Raw genomic sequence first — 20,782 nt, 5'->3', positions numbered from 1 at the left:
TAAAACATAATCCTGGTGTGTGTGGTTTATCAAAATCGGTTGCAAGTCACAGCTTAGAAATCCACCCAACACACCCGACGTGCTCTACAAAGTTGCACTGAAATGTCTGCACGATTCCACGGGCATCTTTAGGGACCGTGGGGAGTGGAGGCAGCCTCTGTGGGGTCCAGGTCCTGGCTCACCACTAACACAGCTGCGTGGCCTCGGGCGTGTTAGTTAACCTCTCTGGGCCTCGGTGCCCTCAACTACATTTTCAAATAAAATCAGATACGTAACAGACTTTACTAAATAAGACACTGTACTATGTTTGCATAATGTACTAAAGCAGGATGGTAACTGTACCTTCCCCACAGGATTGCTGTAAGGACCAAATGATGGTACATATGCGTGACGCTGGTAGTGCCTGGGACAGAGCAAGGGTGGGAAGCTCTTCCTGGAACCAAGGCGGCAGTTGCTTCACCTCCTAGCTGTGTTTTTCCCGATGCCTAACGCAGCAGCGCATCCCATTATCAGAGGTTGGAAGGCAACTGGCAGACGCGGCAAGATGGGTTGGCGGTGATGAGGGGAGTAGGGGTGGAGACCTGGGGACCCCGTGTGATGACTGGTGATGGGTGGGCATACCCTCCCAGTGGCATGTGGGGTTCCCAGACCACTAAGTTCCCTGAAGGTTCCAGGTTTCCTGAAAGCTCAGTTCTGCTGGAGGCGTTTACTCCTTCCTTTGATCAAGTCCCCTGACTCCTAGTCGCCCACCAAATGCCAGGTGCGAGGCCCCTCCTAGGGACGCCTTCCACTTTGGGCTCCGGGCTGAATTCCGGCATAGCCATTAGGAAGCTCTGCAGACCCCTCTTTTCCCTGATATTTTCCACACTCATCAAGGAGCCGTGAGGATGGGTCCTGGTACCCTGCCTTCCACTTGTGACCTTCAGCAACAGCACAGGAAATGGCCAACGGATATTTTGTTGAATGAGTAAACTGATGAAAACAACTGCGTTTTAGACTTGTCATTTTCAGACTTGGGGCCTGGGAGTGTGAATGAGATGCTCAGAATCTGTTGATCACTTTTTCAGCAAGATTTTTTTTTTTTTAAAAAGCTCTTAAGTAAAAGACATTTAATGGACAGATCAGCTCCAGCAGCAAATGCACTTCGGTCTCTATTTCCTAGGGTTGGGGGTGTGTAAGTACGATGAGGGAACTGCCTGGTACTCAGAGCAAACCTGGCCTCCCCTGAGTCTTCCTGCAAGTCAGCCAGCTCAGGGGGTCTCCCAAGGTGACGTCGGTACTTTCTGAAAAATAGAAAGCACGCGTTTGCCCGTGGCGTGCAGATCTGTGACAAGACCTGCCGCAGAGTTTCAGAGGCTATAAAGACTGAAACAAGGATTCATGCCAGGAGAGTTAAATTTAAGGAAGTACAGTGATAAATATCCTAAGGAATTCTGTGTAAAATACGGTGTGGAACTCATGGATGAGTTCAAGCATGTTTTAATGTGGAAAGCTGCATTCCTGGAAGAAGTCTCTGTCCTCCCTGAGCGACAGCAGCAGCAGCGGACCCTGGGCTCTGCCCGCCAGCGCGGCTGCTCCTCGAAGGCTGGGCTGGCACAGCAGCCAGTGCTGTACCTGGTTCAAGTTCGTTATCTCCCGTCTATTTGCTGTCTTTACATCCAGCCCTTAATTTCTGTAGCATCCAGAGCTCCACAGACAAAATCAGGATAAGTAGATATGGAAGTGAGGGCTGGAAGGGGCTCTTTCTGACTTCCCGCTGCTTACGGAGGATGCACAGTCAGCAGCAGTTCAAGAGCCAGTCCCCTGGCGGGGGCTCCTGAGGCACCAGCGGTTCCGGGAGAGCCGGGCCTTCAGCCCTCAGTTTTTCTCTTGGTCACAGCCATTCAGAGATGGGAGGGACACACAATGTTCATTATCTTCTAATGATCTTTTGTGGGCAAGCAGTTGCTAGAATAAGAATGCTCTTTACTCACTGGGATTTTAAAGATTAAAAAAAGAAAACTTTAACATTTAAAAAATACCCAGAGGGCTTTCCTGGTGGCGCAGTGGTTAAGAATCCGCCTGCCAAGGCAGGGGACACGGGTTCGAGCCCTGGTCTGGGAAGATCCCGCATGCTGCGGAGCAACTAAGCCCGTGAGCCACAACTACTGAGCCTGCGCTCTAGAACCCGCGAGCCACAACTACTGAGCCCACGTGCCACAACTACTGAAGCCCATGCGCCTAGAGCCTGTGCTCCACCACGAGAAAAGCCACCGCAATGAGAAGCCTGCGCACCGCAACAAAGAGTAGCCCCCGCTCGCCGCAACTAGAGAAAGCCCGTGCGCAGCAACGAAGACCCAACACAGCCAAAAATAAAAATTAAAAAAAATAAAAAAGAAAATCTTTAGCTGTGTTTTTCAAAGGGAAAAAAGAAAAAGAAAAAAAAAATAGCCACGATAGAAATAATTACAGCACAAGGCTCAAGACTAGACAACACAGCCCAGGAGGCAGTTAAGATCCAGAGCAGCAGAGAGAGAGCCGGTAGAGTTTGGGAAGGGGGCGAAACGTGTGTCTGAAATTCACATACACACGCCCCCAGCAGCCCACGACCTTGATAAGCTTCAGCGGAATGCAGATCCATGGGCGAAGCTATAAGGAGCACACATGCCACGTGGAAGGTGGTCCTAGGAAGGATGCCGTGAATCTGAGCCACAAGCTGCGGCCTCCACAGTCCCAGGACCGTCACCTGAGCGCCTCCTCGCATGACCTGCTGCAGGCTGCCTCTTATTAGAGCTATCGACCCTCTCGCAGAAGGGTCTCGCTGTGCACAAGGAAGGTGAGCGGCAGAGCAGACAGTTCCAGTATTGACCGGCGCAGCCGGGGGCTGCGCTTCCAGACGAAGGTCAGCGCTCCTTCACAGCACCTGGAAGAGTTCCTGTGCCGTGTGCATCGGGGCACACGGAGCGGGGGGGAGAGCCGGGCCAAATGCCAGGGCCTGGGGCCACCTCCTCTCGTGTCGGCTGTCACAGTACCTCTCAGAGAAGCCGAGGATGCCAAGTGAAATCTTGGGATTTATAAAAAACATGGCCACGGAAGCCTAGGATGGGCATTTGTGCATTCCTTCAAGGCAGACAGACCAGGGCCACAGAGAACTGCCAGAGGCCACGTCCAGAAGCTGTCAGAACAATGTGCACGTTCCTCGAGAATATCCCTGCAACGTCTGAGAGGTTCGCCAAAGCCAGGAGGACAACTCTTACTAGAAAACACAAAAACCTTTTCCCCACTCCAAGTTGATCCCTCCCCCCACTTAGAGCAGAACATTTAAAAATTGGCCCAAACTGACATTCTCCTTAAGGGCATCTCAATGATATAAACGGCTTTCAAAATATGTTTGTGAAGACAAACGTCCACAGGCATAAACACATAAAATCATCTAAAAAAGTCAAGTAAAATTATGAAGTACTTCACAATTCGTGATTCTTGGAGGCAATATAAAATTAAATAAAGGATTAATGAGAGCAGATTAAAATGAAAATAAGGAACCCAAAGAAATTAAGCTAAGAACAAAATGCACCCGTTAAATGTGTGTTTCTGTGGACAGGAAAGCAGAGTGAAATCAGTTTTATTGCTTTTATGATTAAATTCTTTGGATCAAGAAGTCATTTATCATCATTTATCTCTCTTTGGGATCTATGATAAGTCATTTCCTCCTTGTCAGCATAAAGACATCTAGTGTCATGAAATAGATGGTACTAGAGTCCACTTTCCCCTATTAGAAATTCCTGAAAGTGTTTGCATTTCAGATTTAATTGATCTAACACCTCCTGAGTTCTTATCAGGTCGGATGCTGGAGACTAAAAGACCAGGAAGATGTGGTCTTTGTCCAAAGTGTGGGGCAGGTGCATCAGGATGTGTCCTGGCCCAGGTGGTCAGACCACACTTTCTGTGGAAGCCAGGCTGGGGTGCCCGCCGGCCGCCCCCCTCCCTGCATGGCAGGCTACTGCTGCCCTCGGCAGGTTGACCCTCTTCCCTTGAGTCTGGACTGGCTTGGGGACCTGCCTTGGCCAACAGCTCTGGGACTTCCAAAGTTAGATGGGGAAAAACCTTGTGCCTTCCCCTGCCTGGGTCTCTGGGAGCTCTGGGCAGCCACATGTTCAGTCTGGCTGCTGGGAGGTCACTTTGTTGTGAGGCGATCCCAGCTTGCCAAGTGGGGAGGTTGCCAGAGAGCAAGGACGCCTGGCCGGCCCACAGCTGGTCCAGTTGTGCCAGCGCGGGCACCCGACCCATGTGCGAACCACCCAGCTGAGCCCAGCCAGGCCAGAGGACGCGCAAGTTCCCCCCTCCACTACCACCCTTTCAAGCCTCTGCAGATGACCTGACTTAATCCTGCAGGCCTCCAAAATGAGAGGACAGGCTAGGACTTGTATTAAAACTCTAAAATTCTGCTAAAATTAAAATCTTTTGATCTAAAATTGAGAAGGAAATTCAGCTTCACTGAGATTTAACACATGGCCTGAGTGAGGCACTCTTCCTGCCCTGTCATCTGCAGTCGGCCAGGTCAGGACCAGTCCTGAGGGTGAGCTGGGCGGGGCTGAGCCCAGCTCCCTCATTCACCACACAGGGCTGTATCGAGGTTCACACGACCCTCCAAGCTGAAGTTTTGAATTTTTTTTTTTTTTTCTTCTTTTGGCCATGCTGTCCGGCATGCGGGATCTTAGTTTCCCGACCAGGGGTCGAACCCACGCCCGCTGCAGTGGAAGTGCGGAGTCCTAACCACGGGACCGAAGGTTTGAGTTTTATTCTTACAGAGTATCACCCCTCCCATCTAGTGTATGGAGGCAGGGCAGGAGATGCAAGTCTTTCGTACCATGTGATGGTTTGATCTTTATCTCCCAGGAAAGTTCTTATAAAAGCTCTTGAACACAAAGATGAATTACTCATCTTTCTTTTTGATGGAAAGACAAATGTTCTAAATTTGGCAACCTTTTCTATGATGACAAGGGGCTGAATTCATTCATTCAACAAGTATTTACGGAACAAAATGTGGATGCTGTGACAGGTGGGGAGGCCACACCCAGGGCTGGTATTCACCTGGAGAGTGCCTGCATGGGCGGCCTCCTGGCCTGCGCCCCACTGGTGCCCTCGAGGTCCCTGAGGTTGGATAGTTCAACCCTCGGAAGCTTCAGTGAACACAACAGACAAAAACCCTGCCCTCACGTGCAGGGGTGGGACGTGAGTAAAGTGAATTAGTAAATTTACATAGTAAATAGGGTGCAGGTGAGCACGGGAGGCTGTGGAGGTGTGTGCACAGGTGTAGGAGGTCCTGGCGCGGGGGCAGGCTGAGCCAGTGGACATCTGGAGACCAGCGTTCTCGGCTGAGGGCACTGGGCACTCAGGCCTCCTGGGAGGACTCCGGCCTTGACTCTGAGTGAGGCGGAGCCCCTGGAGAGGGTGGGCAGGGCCGCCACGTGGTCTGACCCACATTTTAGCAGGCTGGCTGAGTGCAGACTGGGGCGGACACGGGGCAGAAGCCAGACACAGTCAGGAGGCTGTGCTTGGCACTACAGCCTTAGCTGTTACCTCAGGGAAAAGGGGGACGTAATTGGAGGCTTCTGAACTGTGACATGCTCTCATTTCTATTTTAGAGGAAAACTCTGGCTGCTGGTGAGTTTTCCAGGGAGACAGGGACTGGCTGTGGCACTAGCCCAGGGAGATGATGAGTGACGAGGACGCCCAACCCAGGGTGGGGTGAAGCAGCCGGATTGGGGTTATGTTTTGTGGATTGATTCATTTTATATATACTTCACTCCATACATCCTTATGATAATCTGTGAGGAATTACTATCCTCATTTTACAGATAAGGAAACTGATCGAGGTAAAGATACTTGTTAAAAGCCAAAGAACTTTCCACTGAAACTGAAACCCAAGGTCTGTGTGAGGCCAGCCCCCAGGCGTCACCTGCTATTCTGAGCACTACATCAAAAAGACGCACCTGACAATGCACCTGGCCCTGGTAGGAACATCGCTGCTGAGGAGGGAACAGAATGTCCCCAAAAGCTTCTTAGTCAGAATCGAGACTTGACCAGGAGGGTCCACTGTGATGCTCAGGGATACTGTCCAACATGAGAGCTAGCAACAGGTTTTAAATGTGTCTTCTCAAAAAAAAAAAAAAGTTTACTCTCCTACTGAGTTGTCATCAGTGGAACTTTGGTTAAACAATTGGTCTAATGACAAACCCACCGAGGAAATTGGGGGACCCCAGTTCGTGTACCTCACGGTCGGTCGCTCAAGCAGCTTGGGGACCCCCAAAGCACAGCTGATCTGCCACCCTGTGTACTCTTGACGGCCAAAAGTGCAATAATTGGGGCAAATGAATCCAGAAAAAGGAGTGATTGAAGAGGATGGACATTTATCTCAGAGGAAGCCAATAAATTAAAAGGAAAGCACATCCCATCCTGATCTGAGCTAAAACCAACAGTTAGAGAAGTCTGAAATTCCACAAAAGGTAGAGTAGTTTATGTGCGGTGTTTATGCACAAATATATAGGCATTTGGGGGACAAAATTATAGCACAAAAACACAGAAATAATGTTTTCTTCACTGAGATAATTTAAATGCTGTTTTCTGATGTAGACTTCTGATGTGCACATATGTGGTTATATGCAGAGAATGTTTATCCTGTCAGAGAGGCGTAAATTCTATTTTCCCAAATTAATGAGTAGACAGTATTTCCAAGACATTCGAAAGAGGCTCTCCTTTACTTAAAGGGGTCAAAAATCCTCTGAAAATAATCCTTAAACTTAAAACGAATTTCCATTTCTTCCTCATATTAAAACCTCATATTGATTTCTTGGGAGTATGAATTCAATTTATCTCAGTTCAGTTCATATCATTTTAAAAATGTGAAGGAAACACACATCCTACTTATTTTCTCCCAGCCAAGCTGAACTCTCCTCAGGAGGAACAGCATGATGACGATTTTCATATTCTGGGAGAAAGTTCTGGTTCTCGGGTGTCGAAGGCAGAACACAATGGTGAGTGGCAGAGGGTCCCATCGAGTCTTTGCCTTCTTTAAATTCCACTGAGGATGGCAGTTTGGATGGAGACCCCAAAATCTATTCTGTCCATCTGTTTTATTATTCTTAGAACAACTGTCAAAAGTTGCCCAGGGATCAAGTTGCAAACATACTAATTTGCCTTTGAAAAGTAGGCCCTGGGGGAGTTCTGGAACTCCGCTTATAAATTCAGGATCCCATCAGCGCTCATGCCTGCTTCCCTTTGTGGAGGTATGAGCCTGCACTTCCAGGCTCACAGCTGCCTCCAGGCCAGGATGTGCCCATAGACTCACATCCCACTTCATAGGCAAATGAAGGCAGAACCAAAGGGACTTGGCATCTTAAGGGCTGGCTTAAGATGACTAGCAAACCCCGTTTTTTAGGAGGCAGCCTCTACATCGATCACGGATGGATTAAGGACGAAAGCTTTGCACCGGAGAGTTTAAACGGGTGGACACAGCAGAGGGACACGTTTGGTGCTCTTTTACATCCTAGGACTGAATTAGGAAGCTCAGAGACTGGAATGAAGCGTTAGAGAAATAAGCTGAAGAAAGAGAAATATCATAAACCACTAAATACTGTATAGTTTCATTTTTGTGATTCTGATGAAAATGATGAGAAGATCATTTGGACATCTGTGATACAAGACGTGTGTTTGTAAGTAATAACGAGCAATGTCCAAGGAGGTGTCAGGTTAAAATATTGTGGCATTTTGAACTGAGGCAGCTGTGTATTTCTCAAGTTAAAGGCATGTGCAAAATACAACCCAGAGTCCATCGTGATCACGGTGGAGGAGGGAGTGGTGCAGGCACTGGCGCTGATCCTCAGAGCTTCCACCTCCCCCCACTGGCCCCGAGGGTCTCTGTCAAGCCTCAGGGAATAAAGTCAAAATGCTTTCAAAGCACAGGACCCCAGAAACATTCGAAGCACAGCATTCAAATTACTCATTTTAGGGACTTCCCTGGTGGCGCAGCGGTTAAGAATCTGCCCACCAATGCAGGGGACACGGGGTTTGATCCCTGGTCCGGGAAGATCCCACATGCCGCGGAGCAACTAAGCCCGTGTGTCACAACTACTGAGCCTGCGCTCTAGAGCCTGCGAGCCACAACTACTGAGCCCGCAAGGCCACAACTACTGAAGCCCGTGTGCCACAACTACTGAAGCCCACGTGCCTAGAGCCCGTGCTCCGTAACAAGAGAAGCCACCACAGCGAGAAGCCTGCACACTGCAATGAAGAGTAGCCCCTGTTCGCGGCAACCAGAGGAAGCCCGTGCGCAGCAACGAGGACCCAATGCAGACATAAATAAATAAATAAATAAATAAATTTATTTATTTTAAAAAACAAAACAAAGTACTCATTCCACAGAGTGAACTAGAAAGGACACCGTTTCAAGTCTAACATGATGGCATTTGGGTTGTTCTCACCCACAGATTACCAAAGGACTATCCCGCTTTGATTAAAAAATTTACTGGAGTGTGTTGCAAATTACTCCAGCGCTGAAACCTGCTGGGACCTCGCTGCAGACACTAAGGCGGACGGGCCCAGAAGGGGTCACCATTTGGACTTGCTGCTCTGTCCTTCTTCAGCTCTGCACAATCTCTTATTATAACAAGACACGTGTTATCCTTTTTGGAGATGTAAATAACAGAAAGTCTCACTTTCAAATATATTGCTTACAACTGCAGAGTCAACTTAACGTTCTGGGATGCTGCTTATGGCATGATATTCCTTTTAAAATGGGACCGATAATTAGTAAACTGAAATCTGATTAATGTTGGATTAAGAGGTTCTGATGTCTCACTGTGATGTATTATTTCAGTCTGTGGGCACTGGAAGAGACTGTCCTTAGGAAGCTCCTGTCTTCCCCTCTCCAAGATGGGAGGATGAAATTAAAACCCTGATTTTTAAAAAAAAGTTCAGTTTGTATGCAACAGTTTATAATGTAGGATTCAGTTTTTTCTCCTTCTGTTGTTTTCTCACTTTGAAGCTGAAACCAATGAATTAACTATTTGAGAGAGAACAAAACTGACTAGAAATAAAAGTCTTCCTCCAGGGACTTCCCTGGCGGTCCAGTGGTTGAGACTCTGCACTTCCAGTGCAAGGGGTATGGGTTCGATCCCTGGTGGGGGTACTAAGATCCCACATGCTGCATGGTGAGGCCAAACATTTTTTTTTTTTAAATAAATTTATTTATTTATTTATTTTTGGCTGTGTTGGGTCTTCGTTTCTGTGCGAGGGCTTTCTCTAGTTGCGGCGAGCGGGGGCCACTCTTCATTGTGGTGCGCGGGCCTCTCACTGTCGCGGCCTCTCTTGTTGCGGAGCACAGGCTCCAGATGCACAGGCTCAGTAGTTGTGGCTCACGGGCCTAGTTGCTCCGCGGCATGTGGGATTTTCCCAGACCAGGGCTTGAACCCGTGTCCCCTGCATTGGCAGGCAGATTCTCAACCACTGCGCCACCAGGGAAGCCCCCAAAATTTTTTTTAAATTAAAAAAACAAAATAGTCTTCCTCCAAAAACGCCAAGGGTGAGCCCCCTGGTTCTGGCAGAGGGACTTGACGTGTTAGATGGCTCAGGCGGGCTCAGCTCTCACCAAGCTCAAGTACAGAATTCTGAGACCCAGGAGACCTTCTCTGAAAGGTATAGATATCAAAGGCTGTGAGAATGACCACTAGATAATACATGAAGGAAAAATTTTAAATTAATACCACTTTGTGCTCTTTACAGTTAAGGCTAGGGATCCCTCTTGTTGTTTCGCTAGGATTATAAAAAGATCTGTAATGGCCAGAATTTTCTCCATGCTCCATGGCAAGAAGAGTCTGTATTTCTTCCTCACCTGCATTTTAAAATTCATACTCTTGTTTGCCTACTGCTGAAGAGTGTGGCAGAATCAGGAATAATGGCTCCCTTTGAAGCTGTGCCAGTCCCAAAATAACCATCCAGATGCTAAGGAAACCTCGTCATCTATGGAATGACCTTTCGCTCTTTGGATATTCGGACATTAATAAATGTGAAATGCCCAGAAATCCTAGCGGCACTATGAAAAAAGGTGGGTAGGGGTCAGCAAATACCCTCTTGCCTGCTTTTGCCAGGATGACCATTTCCACTTTTCTAACATCTTTCTAATAGCAAAATGTATTTGGGAACAACAGCGGAATTTGTGTCATCATGACCAAATGATTACGGTGCAAACCGAGGTTCTTGCGGGGCCCAGCAGGCTTCTGGTCCCTATGGAAACGCAACTCAATATTGTCCTCCACTCAGCTGGAGGACGGGCGGCCAGGCTTTTGTGCTTGGTGAGATTTCTTCCACAACCTTCCAGCACCAGACCCTAGTGCTTCCTCCCGACTCTTTTCTAATTGAGATGCAAATTAATCTCTCTGGCTGATTACACTTCCCTTAAAGCTACTGACACACGCAGCTGTAACCAGAGTTTGCAGACTCCCCAACAAGTGACTTCAGCTGACAGCCCTGCCTACGCGGCCTGGCCAGTGGCTGAGTCTGGACTGCGAGGGCTTCCCCGGGGCTCACAACAACCCTACGACTACGTCCCTGTCCCTAGGATTTAGAAACAGACTCTGAGGCCTGCGTTATTTAAGGTCTCCAGACTGAAGGGCCACTCCCCTCCCCGCAGACCCGGGCTTTCCTGACTGTGCCTTTCCTCCTTTCTTTCTTACTTCCTTCCCAGCTGCTGTTCTCTGACCTTAACACTGTTTGAATCCATCTCTCCCTCTAACTAACTAAACTTACAGCTCTAAGAATGTGGGATTACTGAAGAGCTGTCACTTACATTTCATGGCTCTCAATAAAATTCTATTAATTTAAAAATCAAATATAAAGTCGTCATTCTAATTGTCGGGATTTCCACCTAAATGTCCTTCAATAACTTTTTGGGGTGGTGATGGAAGCATTATTATTTAGAACGCAAAAGAAAAGCAAGATGCCCCAAATACTCTATCGTTCAACATAAAGAAAAATACACACAAAATCCAATTTTTCAGTAAAAATGCTAACATGTTTTTCTCTTGACTACTACCATCTATGTGTTTTTGCCAACAAGATTCACTCAGGAACTGTGCATTGAGCACCTACTCTGTGCCAGGCACGCTGTTCCAAGTGTTGGGGATCCGGCTGTAAACTAAACACTCAAAAATGAGCAAAAAGGACTTAAAAATGTATCTATCTATACATAAAGAGATACATACTCTGTAGAGCTATATTTCTTGGATAATAAAAGTTCTGAATTTTGAAAAAATTGCAATTTTACAAAATATGAGTTGTTTTTGCCTTCTGCTTTCCAAAATTTTTTTTAATTAATTAATTAATTAATAATTATTTTTTTGGCTACGTTGGGTCTTCGTTGCCATGCACAGACTTTCTCTAGTTGTGGTGAGCGGGGGCTACTCTTCGTTGTGGTGTGCAGGCTTCTCATCGCAGTGGCTTCTCTTGTTGCGGAGCACAGGCTATAGGTGCGCGGGCTTCAGTAGTTGTGGCACGTGGGCTCAGCAGTTGTGGCTGGCAGGCTCTAGGCGCACGGGCTTAGCTGCTCCGTGGCATGTGGGATCTTCCCAGACCAGGGCTCGAACCCGTGTCCCCTGCGTTGGCAGGCGGATTCTTAACCACTGCGCCACCAGGGAAGTCCTTGTTTTTGTTTTTAAACCAAATCAATCTCTTTCTCTCTGTCTCTCCCTTCACACACATACATATGCATAATGTCCTAGCAGGAATATGTGGGAGGGACAGCAACAGGATGGGCAGCTTCTGGTACAATCAGGAGAGAGAAGAGGCAGGAGGCGGCCAGGTCTGGCAGGGAGCGCGTGGAAGGCGTGCACGGCTGCGGGAGGGGAGGCATCTGGGTAACAGCAGAAACCCGGGTGCAGCTGCTGGGGGCGGAGGCCACCAGCGTGGCCAGGAGGGGAATCCTGGGGGGCGGTCCCATGCCCAAAGGCCCTGCAGTGGGGAGGAGCACCCACTGCAAAGGATGGGATCTGAGTGGGAAGCAAGGCGGCAGCCCTGTTTCTGCACAGATTGTTAGATTTACACTGGCTTTTCCTGAAGGGATGGCTTTTTGCCTAACAGTGATAAGTCACAAATCTGCAGCAAAAACGGAAAAGCAAAGTGGCGTCTCCCTCTCCCTCCTTGAAGGTTCCCCTGCACAAACACGTGTTTCTCACAGGCCTGGCTCCCGGGCCCCAGGGGTGGAGGCAGCACCCCCTCTCCCCCCTGCCCCCGCCCAGGGGGCACCTTCTACACATTGGGAGGGAGGAGCGGTCTCCAGAATTCGTCCGAGCACCTGCGATGCTGAAAAATACTTCCGAGACCTAACTCCACAGACAGGCACTTCCACATTTTACAACAGAGGTCTGAAACTCTGATATTTACGGGCGCCAGGCTGGCAGCGTGACAGTAAAACTGCGGTGACGCTTACTGGGCTCTCACCCAGGACCGGGCACTATTCCCCCCGCGTGGCCCACTAACCACCTCCTCTCCCTCCGAGGGGGACCAGCTGGGGCTCCGGGCCCCAGCGCCGGGGAGCCGTGGTCCAGGGGGCTGTGGTGAATGGGGGGGGGGCACGTGGCCAGCGGGTCAGGAGGCTGACTGCTGCCTTTGTTGCTAACAGCAAAGGAGGCCCAGTGGGGTCAGAGGTTCTGACTCTTCAAGAAATATCAGAAATCTAGATTTCGACGTGGCTGACAAACTCAATTTTTATGAGCAATGCTGGAGGCCAGCACAGCTCAAAGGAAGCCCATCTGGGGGCTGGATTCAGCCTGCAGGCAGCTCGTTTGTGGGCTCTGGTTTTGCATGTTTGCTTTGACATTGAGCTAAAATCTGATTCCCAGCTGTGTCTGTTCACTGCTCCCCATTCTGCAGTCTTGTCTCCTCTTTGAATCCCCGAAGCTCCTGAGACCACTCCTTCCTGGTTTTATGGGCTCCCTGAGCTGTAAGGCCCCTCTGTACCTGCTGCAGGTTGGTGGGGCTCTCTTATGATGTGGTCCCGGAGTAGCACCCCATTTACGATGTGACCCGAGGCTGTAGGGGCACAGGGACCGTGCCTTTGCTCCTCCTGGTCACGTCCCTCATCTCAAATCTGGGCTCCACCACGATCCTCGGGTGTTTGTCTGTCGCAGACACCGCCTGCTGCCACGCTGAGCACCCTCGGCTTGTAGGGACCCAGCTAAACCCAAGGTGTGGCTTTTCAGGCTACGGCCTCGGTCTCATCTGGTTGGTTTGGGTCTGGAAGTCTCGTCTGTTGAGATAATCCTCATTTCTGATTTTGCCTTGGGTCAAGTTAGTTAGCCCTCTCAGCTCTCCTTAAAAATGGTTATTTATTTTGATAAACAGGTGCTCTAGACCTTTGTGAAAGTTGCTAGATGGAAGAGGGTTTGAGCCAAGCCTTGGCCCACATGGGACCAGAGGCACGGGCCCCAGTTGATCGGTGTCTGTGAATGAATGCATTTAGGTTTGGCTGCAGTGAAGTCACCCAGCTCCCAGGGGCCCAAACCCTCTCCCATCTGCCAGCTGATTATGATACTTTATCTTGTGTTTTACCAAAATTAAGATTTATATTTACAAGCTTTCTCTAACCTCTGAAAATAGTGATCTTATCAAACACCATGAGTGTGTTTGGGATATTTTATTCTATGTGAACTCATTCTTTTCTTGAGGCTCACAAGCTATTTAATATTTATCAAGTCTAACAATTTTACAAGGGACCCAGGCAACATTCCAAAATTCATCCCTAATTCTATTTGAAAATGAGGAAAATCTTTTCCTGTTTTCAGTTCTGGGTGCATCCTTAATTTACATGACTTCTGATGAAACAGTTTTTATGGTTCTGAGATCGCTGTTGTAAATTTGTTCTACAACCTGGGGTATGGTTACTTGCAGGGGCCAATTCCTTTTTTTTTTTTTTTGAAATTACTGTGTTCTCAGTACTTTGAGTTTTAATTGATACACCGTGACACTTTTCTGCCACCTCCCAGAGGAAGAAGCTGGAAGACAAGTGGGATGGGGTCCACAGTGAGGGCCTCACGCAGCACAGCTCGGAGCGACCCTCTTAACCCGATGTTCCGCAGACCGCACGCGGCTCCACTGGCTGCTCGCCTGGGGCTTCCCCCTTTCCTTTCTCACAGAAAGTTTTCATTTTCTAACAAAATATATTCCCCTTTACAGGCTCAAGCCACCCTTCGGAATACAGTAAGTCCCATACATGAGAACCTTCAAGTTTTGAACTTTCAAAGATGCGAACGTGCCCCTGTATGCCAGCTGTTGTACTGCACTACCGTACTTTTCAAGGTACTGTATTGTAAGATTAAAAACGTTTTCTTTATTTTTTGTTTGTTTTTTATGTATTATTTGCGTGAAAGGTATCATAAACCTATTACAGTACAGTACTATAGAGCCAATTATGTTAATTGGGTACCTAGGCTAACTTTGTTGGACTTACGAACAAACTGGACTTACAAACGCGCTCTCGGAACGGAACTTGTTCGTATGTAGGGGATTTACGGCATGTCATTTCCTCATCTGATCTCTACTTTTTGAAATGTGCTTCCAGAGCGTCAGGGCACAGGTCTGCTTGCACTTTGCGCCCATTCTTGTACAAACTCTGGGACAAACCCGCTACTCTCCGCAACATTCAAGTCAGCCTTTCACGTCGCTGAGCAATGGATCCAAGATAGTAGTTCCCCTCGTTTGCTTCCTGTCTTCTGAGAGAGGGTCTGATAGCCAAGAATTTATCAAATGCTTGCTGCCTTTATTAGGATGTACCTTGGAGCCGACATCGAGTAGCCGAAGCCCCTATCACAGCTCTAGTTTACCTTCGGGCGGCTCGGAAGGGGGATTAGAAAAGCACAGCGCACACCCCCACGTGGACTGCGGCGCCCCACCTGGCGCATTCTCCATCGCTCACACTCTGACCCCACCCGCGAGCGTTTTCTTTCTCGGAGGTACTGCTATTATCTGGTATGTGTTTGCCTCTTTCCTGAAGTGATTCTGCTCTGGGTCCTGTTTTACCCAGTTCTCCAGGTGAAGACTGGGCACTCTGGTACCAGCCATGGCTGAGCCCCTCAGGGACATGCGTCCTACTTGACTGCCCTGCCGAGGTGACCCTCCACTTCCCTACTCCTCGATTTTCTGGGAAACTGTTCTCTCCTTTTCCTCCACCGACCTCTCTCTCTCCCCCTCCTCCCAAGCCTACTCTTCAAAGGTGATGCTCCAGGGAGTCTGGCCTTAATCCTCTTCCCATTGCCCTCCACACCCGCACACCTAGCAGACCCCACCCCAATCAGTCCACCTGCCTGGTGGAGGCGCCCATCCTCCCCCGATGAGGCCACAGACCAGGCCCTCACTTCCCCTCAGGACCCCTTCCACTGCCCCTGCAATGCCTTCATCACCTCTATCTTTCCCAGGAGTGTGTGTGCATGTGCACGTGTGTGTATGTATGCATGTGTGTATGTGTGTGTGTATGCGTGTGTTTATGTGTGTGTGTGTGTCTGTGTGCGGGTATGTATGTGTGTGTTTGTGTGTATGCGTGTGTATGTGTATACACGTGTGTGTATACACGTGTGTGTGCGTGTCCGTCCCACACTCTGCCATACGGAAGCATCCGTGGTTCTCAAACAGGATGCGTTCTCCCAGAGCTTGGTCCGAGCAAATGCTGTCTCCTCACTTGGAATATCGTGTTCATATTCCTATTCCGGGCGGCCGGGACAGTGCCTGGCACGTGGGAGAGCACAGTAAATGCTGACAGATGCGTCACTCGCTCTGCGCGGTCCCGTCTGAGTTCTTCTCCTACACTTCAGTGTGTGAAGACAAATGGAGGAACGTAAGGTCTTCCCAGGAGAAAGAACCAAAAGTCCAGGGGAGAGGGAAGAAACAGGATGGTTACAGCTTTAGGAAGAGGGGCCATTTTTGAAAGTGTGTAAATTGAGAACACGACTGAGCAAAGATATGAAGGAGTCATGAGTCTAAGAGAGACGCTCTGGAATCATCCAGTCTACCTGCTAATTGAAAATGAAACTAACTTTCACCTGTGAAAGAGTGGAGGCCAACTAGGCAGCTGGGTCCTCCCATCAATGACGACAGTTCCAGGGAGGAGGGGGGGGACATCATTGAGACCACTGTGCCCCCGGAGGGGACGTGCACTTTCAAAGGCCACCATCTCTGTGGTTCCGGGAGAACTCCTCCTAATGGGCACACCGCAGGCCGTGGCAACCTCTCGTGACACAAGCTCTCCGAGCAGGAGCACGGAGCCCTGGCCCGATGGTTCTGGAAACCTCTCTCAGCGGACCGTGGTCTGATTTTGGAATCTCGAGTTGGCTTGGGACCTGTAAACACCACGTGTGGCAAGTTCCCCATCCACAGCCCTCCAGACACAGGCCTGGGCCCTCTGATTGCCCACGAGGGGCAGGAAAAGCTGATGGCAGGCGAGCTGGCCCTCATCGCTCGGGAAGGCAGGGGCCGCAGGATGAAGTCTCCACTCGATGGACTGGACTTGGTCCACGGAGGGGGTGACTAGGAACCCCCCCATGGAGGAGGTGACCAGGGACCTGGGAGGCACAGGGGCCTGGCTAAGACGTCACTGAGGCCGCTTTCCCAATATCCCTACTGCCTTCACTTTCTTTTTGGATCACATAAGACAATGGTATTTTTCAGTCTCCTATGAGCCTTCAACATACACTTGCAACTGTGTGATCACTTAGCTGAGGGTACCCCAAACGAGAGCTCCTCTGATATTGACTTTAAGCTGGAGTTACTGTTTGAGAAAAGATCTCCAAAAGGCAAATTCATTCCAACAATGCCCCCAGTCCTCAGCTTAATAACAAACACTGTATTTTCTTGAACATTACTGAACAAAATTGATATAGAACTAGTTAGATATTATACAGAACTGAATCTCAGTGGACACTATTTGAAGGCAGTTGAGTATCAGTCACTAGCTGGGGTGGGGAGCTGGCTCCCTGGGGAGGCCATGCTCTCCCCATCTGAACCAGAACTCGCAGTGAACGCAGAAAGGCGGCTACGGTGTCCTAAGAAACGTGAACAGCCAAGGAACCCTGTGTGTCCTTAGTTGTGTTACTTCCCTGTATTAGCCAACAATTTACTCTAAGAATGATGACATAGAAGGAAAGGGGAAGACGGCACCGTGGTTCCCTTTCTGGTCAGTCCTTCCTGACTCATCCGTAAACTGAGGGTAAGTTTTAGCGCGTAGGGAGAGTGAAATAAAACCAGGTAAGTTAGTTTTGTGCCGTGTTTCCACCGTCCTAGTCACAACAAAATATATCCACGTACAAGTTATGAAGTACGAACGGGTGATTTTGGTGATTTCATACATGAGTTAAACGCTTTTATATTTGCATATTAAACTGGCACTGCACAATATAAAGAATGATAAAATTAATGCTAATAATCTAAATTTTTTGTATTTCTTTACTTAAACTGATAATAAATAGCAAATTAAAAAACACGACAAGTCAGAGAAAAACTGCAGGAGAATGGAAAAAGCTTTATATTTTAGCATCTTTAAAGGCACTTTCCCTGCTTTTTGAATAAAAGACCCCACATTTTCATTCTGCACTGGAACCCAGAGGTTATACAGTCAGCCATGGTTTCAGGGGTGTCCCAGGTTTCACTGATCTTCTCAGCCCTTGGGAGGGCTTGCAGGGGCTTGGGTTAGTGGACCCTACACCCACTCCTGACCTCTTCCCCTGGCGTCAGGCGGCTGTGATGCTGTCCTAGGATGTGAACTTTCAAGGTGGCCATGAGGTGAAAGTTAGGGTCCCCTCAGCTCCCCTGGTCCTGCTCAGAAGACCATCTCTGCTGGAAGCTCACTCCTACAGCTGACCACTTGAGAACACTCTGAGTCCCTGTGTTTACTCTTGTGTCCTCCGCCTGGGACCCGCCCCTGCTCCCTGGGGACAGAGCCTCTCGCATCCCCCCAGCTTGGCCACCAGTTCTCTCCCTGGCCATCTCAGCCCCGTTCTCCAGTTGCCCTGGAACTTGATTAGTTTGCCTGTCTTCTCAAGGTAGCACGGGGCAAGGACCATGCCTGCCTGCTCCCCGTGGATCTTGAGCCCAGCACTGGGCTGGGCAGATCCTGAGTCCACACTGACTATTTGTTTGGTAAATGAATCAGTGCAAGAAGACACCCATGTTAGGATGTGTTAGGTTATTCAGTGTTTTTCAAAATTCAAATCTAGGGCTTATCTCAGTGAAGCAGCGAATTCCAGACATTAGCTGCGACACCAACTAGCTTAGACTTTTGCTAAAGCATGTGAGGACCAGGATGTATTAACAAAATGTCAAAAGAGCAATTCATTATTAATAGCCTAGGCAGATATCTATAAATATTTAAAATTTTTTAAATTAGTAATTTTTTAAAGAACAAAAATACAAACACTCCCACCTTCCTTTTCTCTTATTTTTCCACTTCTAACTTTTCTTCTTCTCATACCTTTGGTTTCTAGCCTGAATATTAGCTCTTTTGCAGGCAGAAATTAAAGAATAGAGTAGTTAAGTGATTGCAAAGCTTTCCCCATTAATTACATCTCTATAAAAATTATTTATAATATTTTATTTCTTGTTTCAAATAATTTATTAGTACCAATGACATCTTCTCAAGGCATAACGCAGAAGAAAAATGTTTAACATTTTATAATGATCAACATAGTAAGTTTTGTTACTTTCTTTTTCCTAATTTCTGTACTAAGTCATCCTCCAAGATGTTGACCTGGCTATTTTATGAGTGATTTTGGAATAAAGCATTTTCTAACTCACGTTGGCATCAGTAGCCCTAAGCCGGCAACCACTTTAGTCAAGTGTGGTTGCTTGGATAGTTTTTAAAGTGATGCTGAATCCTATCCTTTGAACTTTTAAAAATATCGTTTTCCCTTAAACCTGATTATTCTGAAGCCATGTTAATTCTGACTTGAGAAAGCAGTGTCCAACAACACAGCAAAGCGTGGCTCTTGTAACAAGCAGTTCCATAAGTGGAGAAGGTGGCGTGACAAAAATCACAATGGACTTATACAAGACGGGATTTTCCTGTTTGCAAATGGCTTTTTCTTGCCTTGGTCCAACGTCCTTGACTGATGAGTGTCCAGCTCATCATGCAAACCGACAAGCCAATTGCTAAAAAGGTCTTTCTCATTTCTGCCAAGAACCTCTCTCTAAGAGTGTGTGAAATAAAAACGCCACGCGCAAGGCTGAATCGACACCAGCCGTAAGATTAAGTCCAGAGTGCCGTGGAGATCACTGCACAGAACGCCTTCTCCCAAACACCACCACCACCGGACAAAGCAGGAGGGAATAGGCCAAGGGGATAATGCTGCCCAGGCCCCCGGGGAGGGACCAGATGGGACCTAATAGCTCTTTTCTACTACTAATTTCTATGATAATTCCGAGTTGCCACATGGCATATGTATTTTTTTTTTGACCTAAAGACAGAATATCTGTCAATGAAGTGACCAGGATTTTAATGAAAGGTATTTTTCATGAACTGTATCTATTCACACGTTATATTTCTCACCCACCCCTCACCCCCACTTTCCAGCAACATGTCACTGATGGTAAGGTTGCGAGAAGTACAGAGACAGAGGTCAAACACAATACGCTTATCATCATTACCAATACTAATTAGAAACAGAGATCCTGAGTTTTATTAGGAAGTCAGATGCCTTTCGCAGCGATTTTTTTTTTTTTTTTTTTTTTTTTGCAGCGATATTATGAAGTTGCCTTAATTTCTTTTTCTTATGGTCAGGGGTCATGCCTGAATTTACAGAGGACAGCATGCCAACTAATGTTGGAGAAAAAAAAATTACACTAGTGAAATTTCTTCTGTTTTTAGAGAGAAGACCAGAAATGAGAGAAGGAGCTATTAATGATTTGGGAAAATGACAAAAGGATTTCCAGCCATGCTCACTGATGAGTTCAAGTACAACTTTGTTGAGGGTGTCTTTCCCTGTCCTCCCGACCAGACGCAATGTCCCCCTCCCCCGACCTCCTGCAACACCATTTGTGCTTCTCTGGTGGCACTTGCTACGGTCTTTGATTTATTAGCGTCATTTCTGGTAGGCACTTGGAGTGACCCCGTTGCATTTTCTCAGCACCCCACCTCACACACAACAGACTGCAGCAAACAGGGAGGGAGGAGGAGGAGACCGAACCTGGGGAGAAATACCCCAGGAGGAATGAGCATGTTGTCATAGGCACCACTTCTTAGCATAAACATATGTGACTTGATTATGAAAATCAACTCTTCTAAGTTTGATGTAGCACAAAATTATTATATTTAATATAAACTAAGGAATGGTATGAAAAATCACAGTTTTTTTCAACCCAGATTGAAAAAAATTCCCTCTTCCCTCTTCCACCCAGTTGTTAAGACTTACCTCTCGCGAGAAGGTTCCTGGAAGCTGGATGCTGGGATGGTTAATACATTACACACTTAGCGCAAAAAGATACAAGCTCTGGTAGAGGGGGATGAGGCACTTCACGGCCCTGCTGGCGTTGATGCAAGTGGCACAGATAAGGCTTGGCAGGAGCTGCCCACTCACGATTGCTCCATCAAACAGGGGCCCAAAAAACGGAACCTGTTGATTCAAGACAAAACAAAACCAAAAAAAAAAAAAAAAACCACTTAATTAAAAAAAAAACAAAAACCAGTAAAAGTCAAACCAAAGACATGAGAACAGCTGCTTGATGTCTCGGACCTGTCACAACTGCACAGGCTGCCACCCACAGACTGGAT

At 47.8% G+C, this 20,782-nt stretch overlaps 1 protein-coding gene across 2 annotated transcripts in view; it reads right to left on the bottom strand.

The window, feature by feature from the left end:
* The window catches only part of RALGAPA2 (Ral GTPase activating protein catalytic subunit alpha 2), a 285,468-nt gene that overhangs the window by 56,344 nt on the left and 208,342 nt on the right, over window positions 1-20,782 (bottom strand). The window contains exons 37-38 of one of the 2 annotated variants that reach the window (XM_061209922.1): window positions 20,424-20,624; window positions 20,173-20,198 (exon numbers count right to left, since the gene is read on the bottom strand). In XM_061209922.1, the coding sequence (XP_061065905.1) occupies window positions 20,472-20,624 (153 nt within the window). In that variant the 3' untranslated portion in view covers window positions 20,173-20,198; window positions 20,424-20,471. Of the gene's footprint in view, window positions 1-20,172; window positions 20,199-20,423; window positions 20,625-20,782 lie in introns of those variants that run through there. The other variant, XM_061209921.1, reaches the window with a different exon arrangement.

Source organism: Eubalaena glacialis, chromosome 13, assembly GCF_028564815.1.
Source record: "Eubalaena glacialis isolate mEubGla1 chromosome 13, mEubGla1.1.hap2.+ XY, whole genome shotgun sequence".
NCBI classification, from domain to species: domain Eukaryota; kingdom Metazoa; phylum Chordata; class Mammalia; order Artiodactyla; family Balaenidae; genus Eubalaena; species Eubalaena glacialis.
The sequence above is the reverse complement of the archived record's forward strand: the minus strand, read 5'-3'. Positions and strand labels throughout refer to the sequence as shown.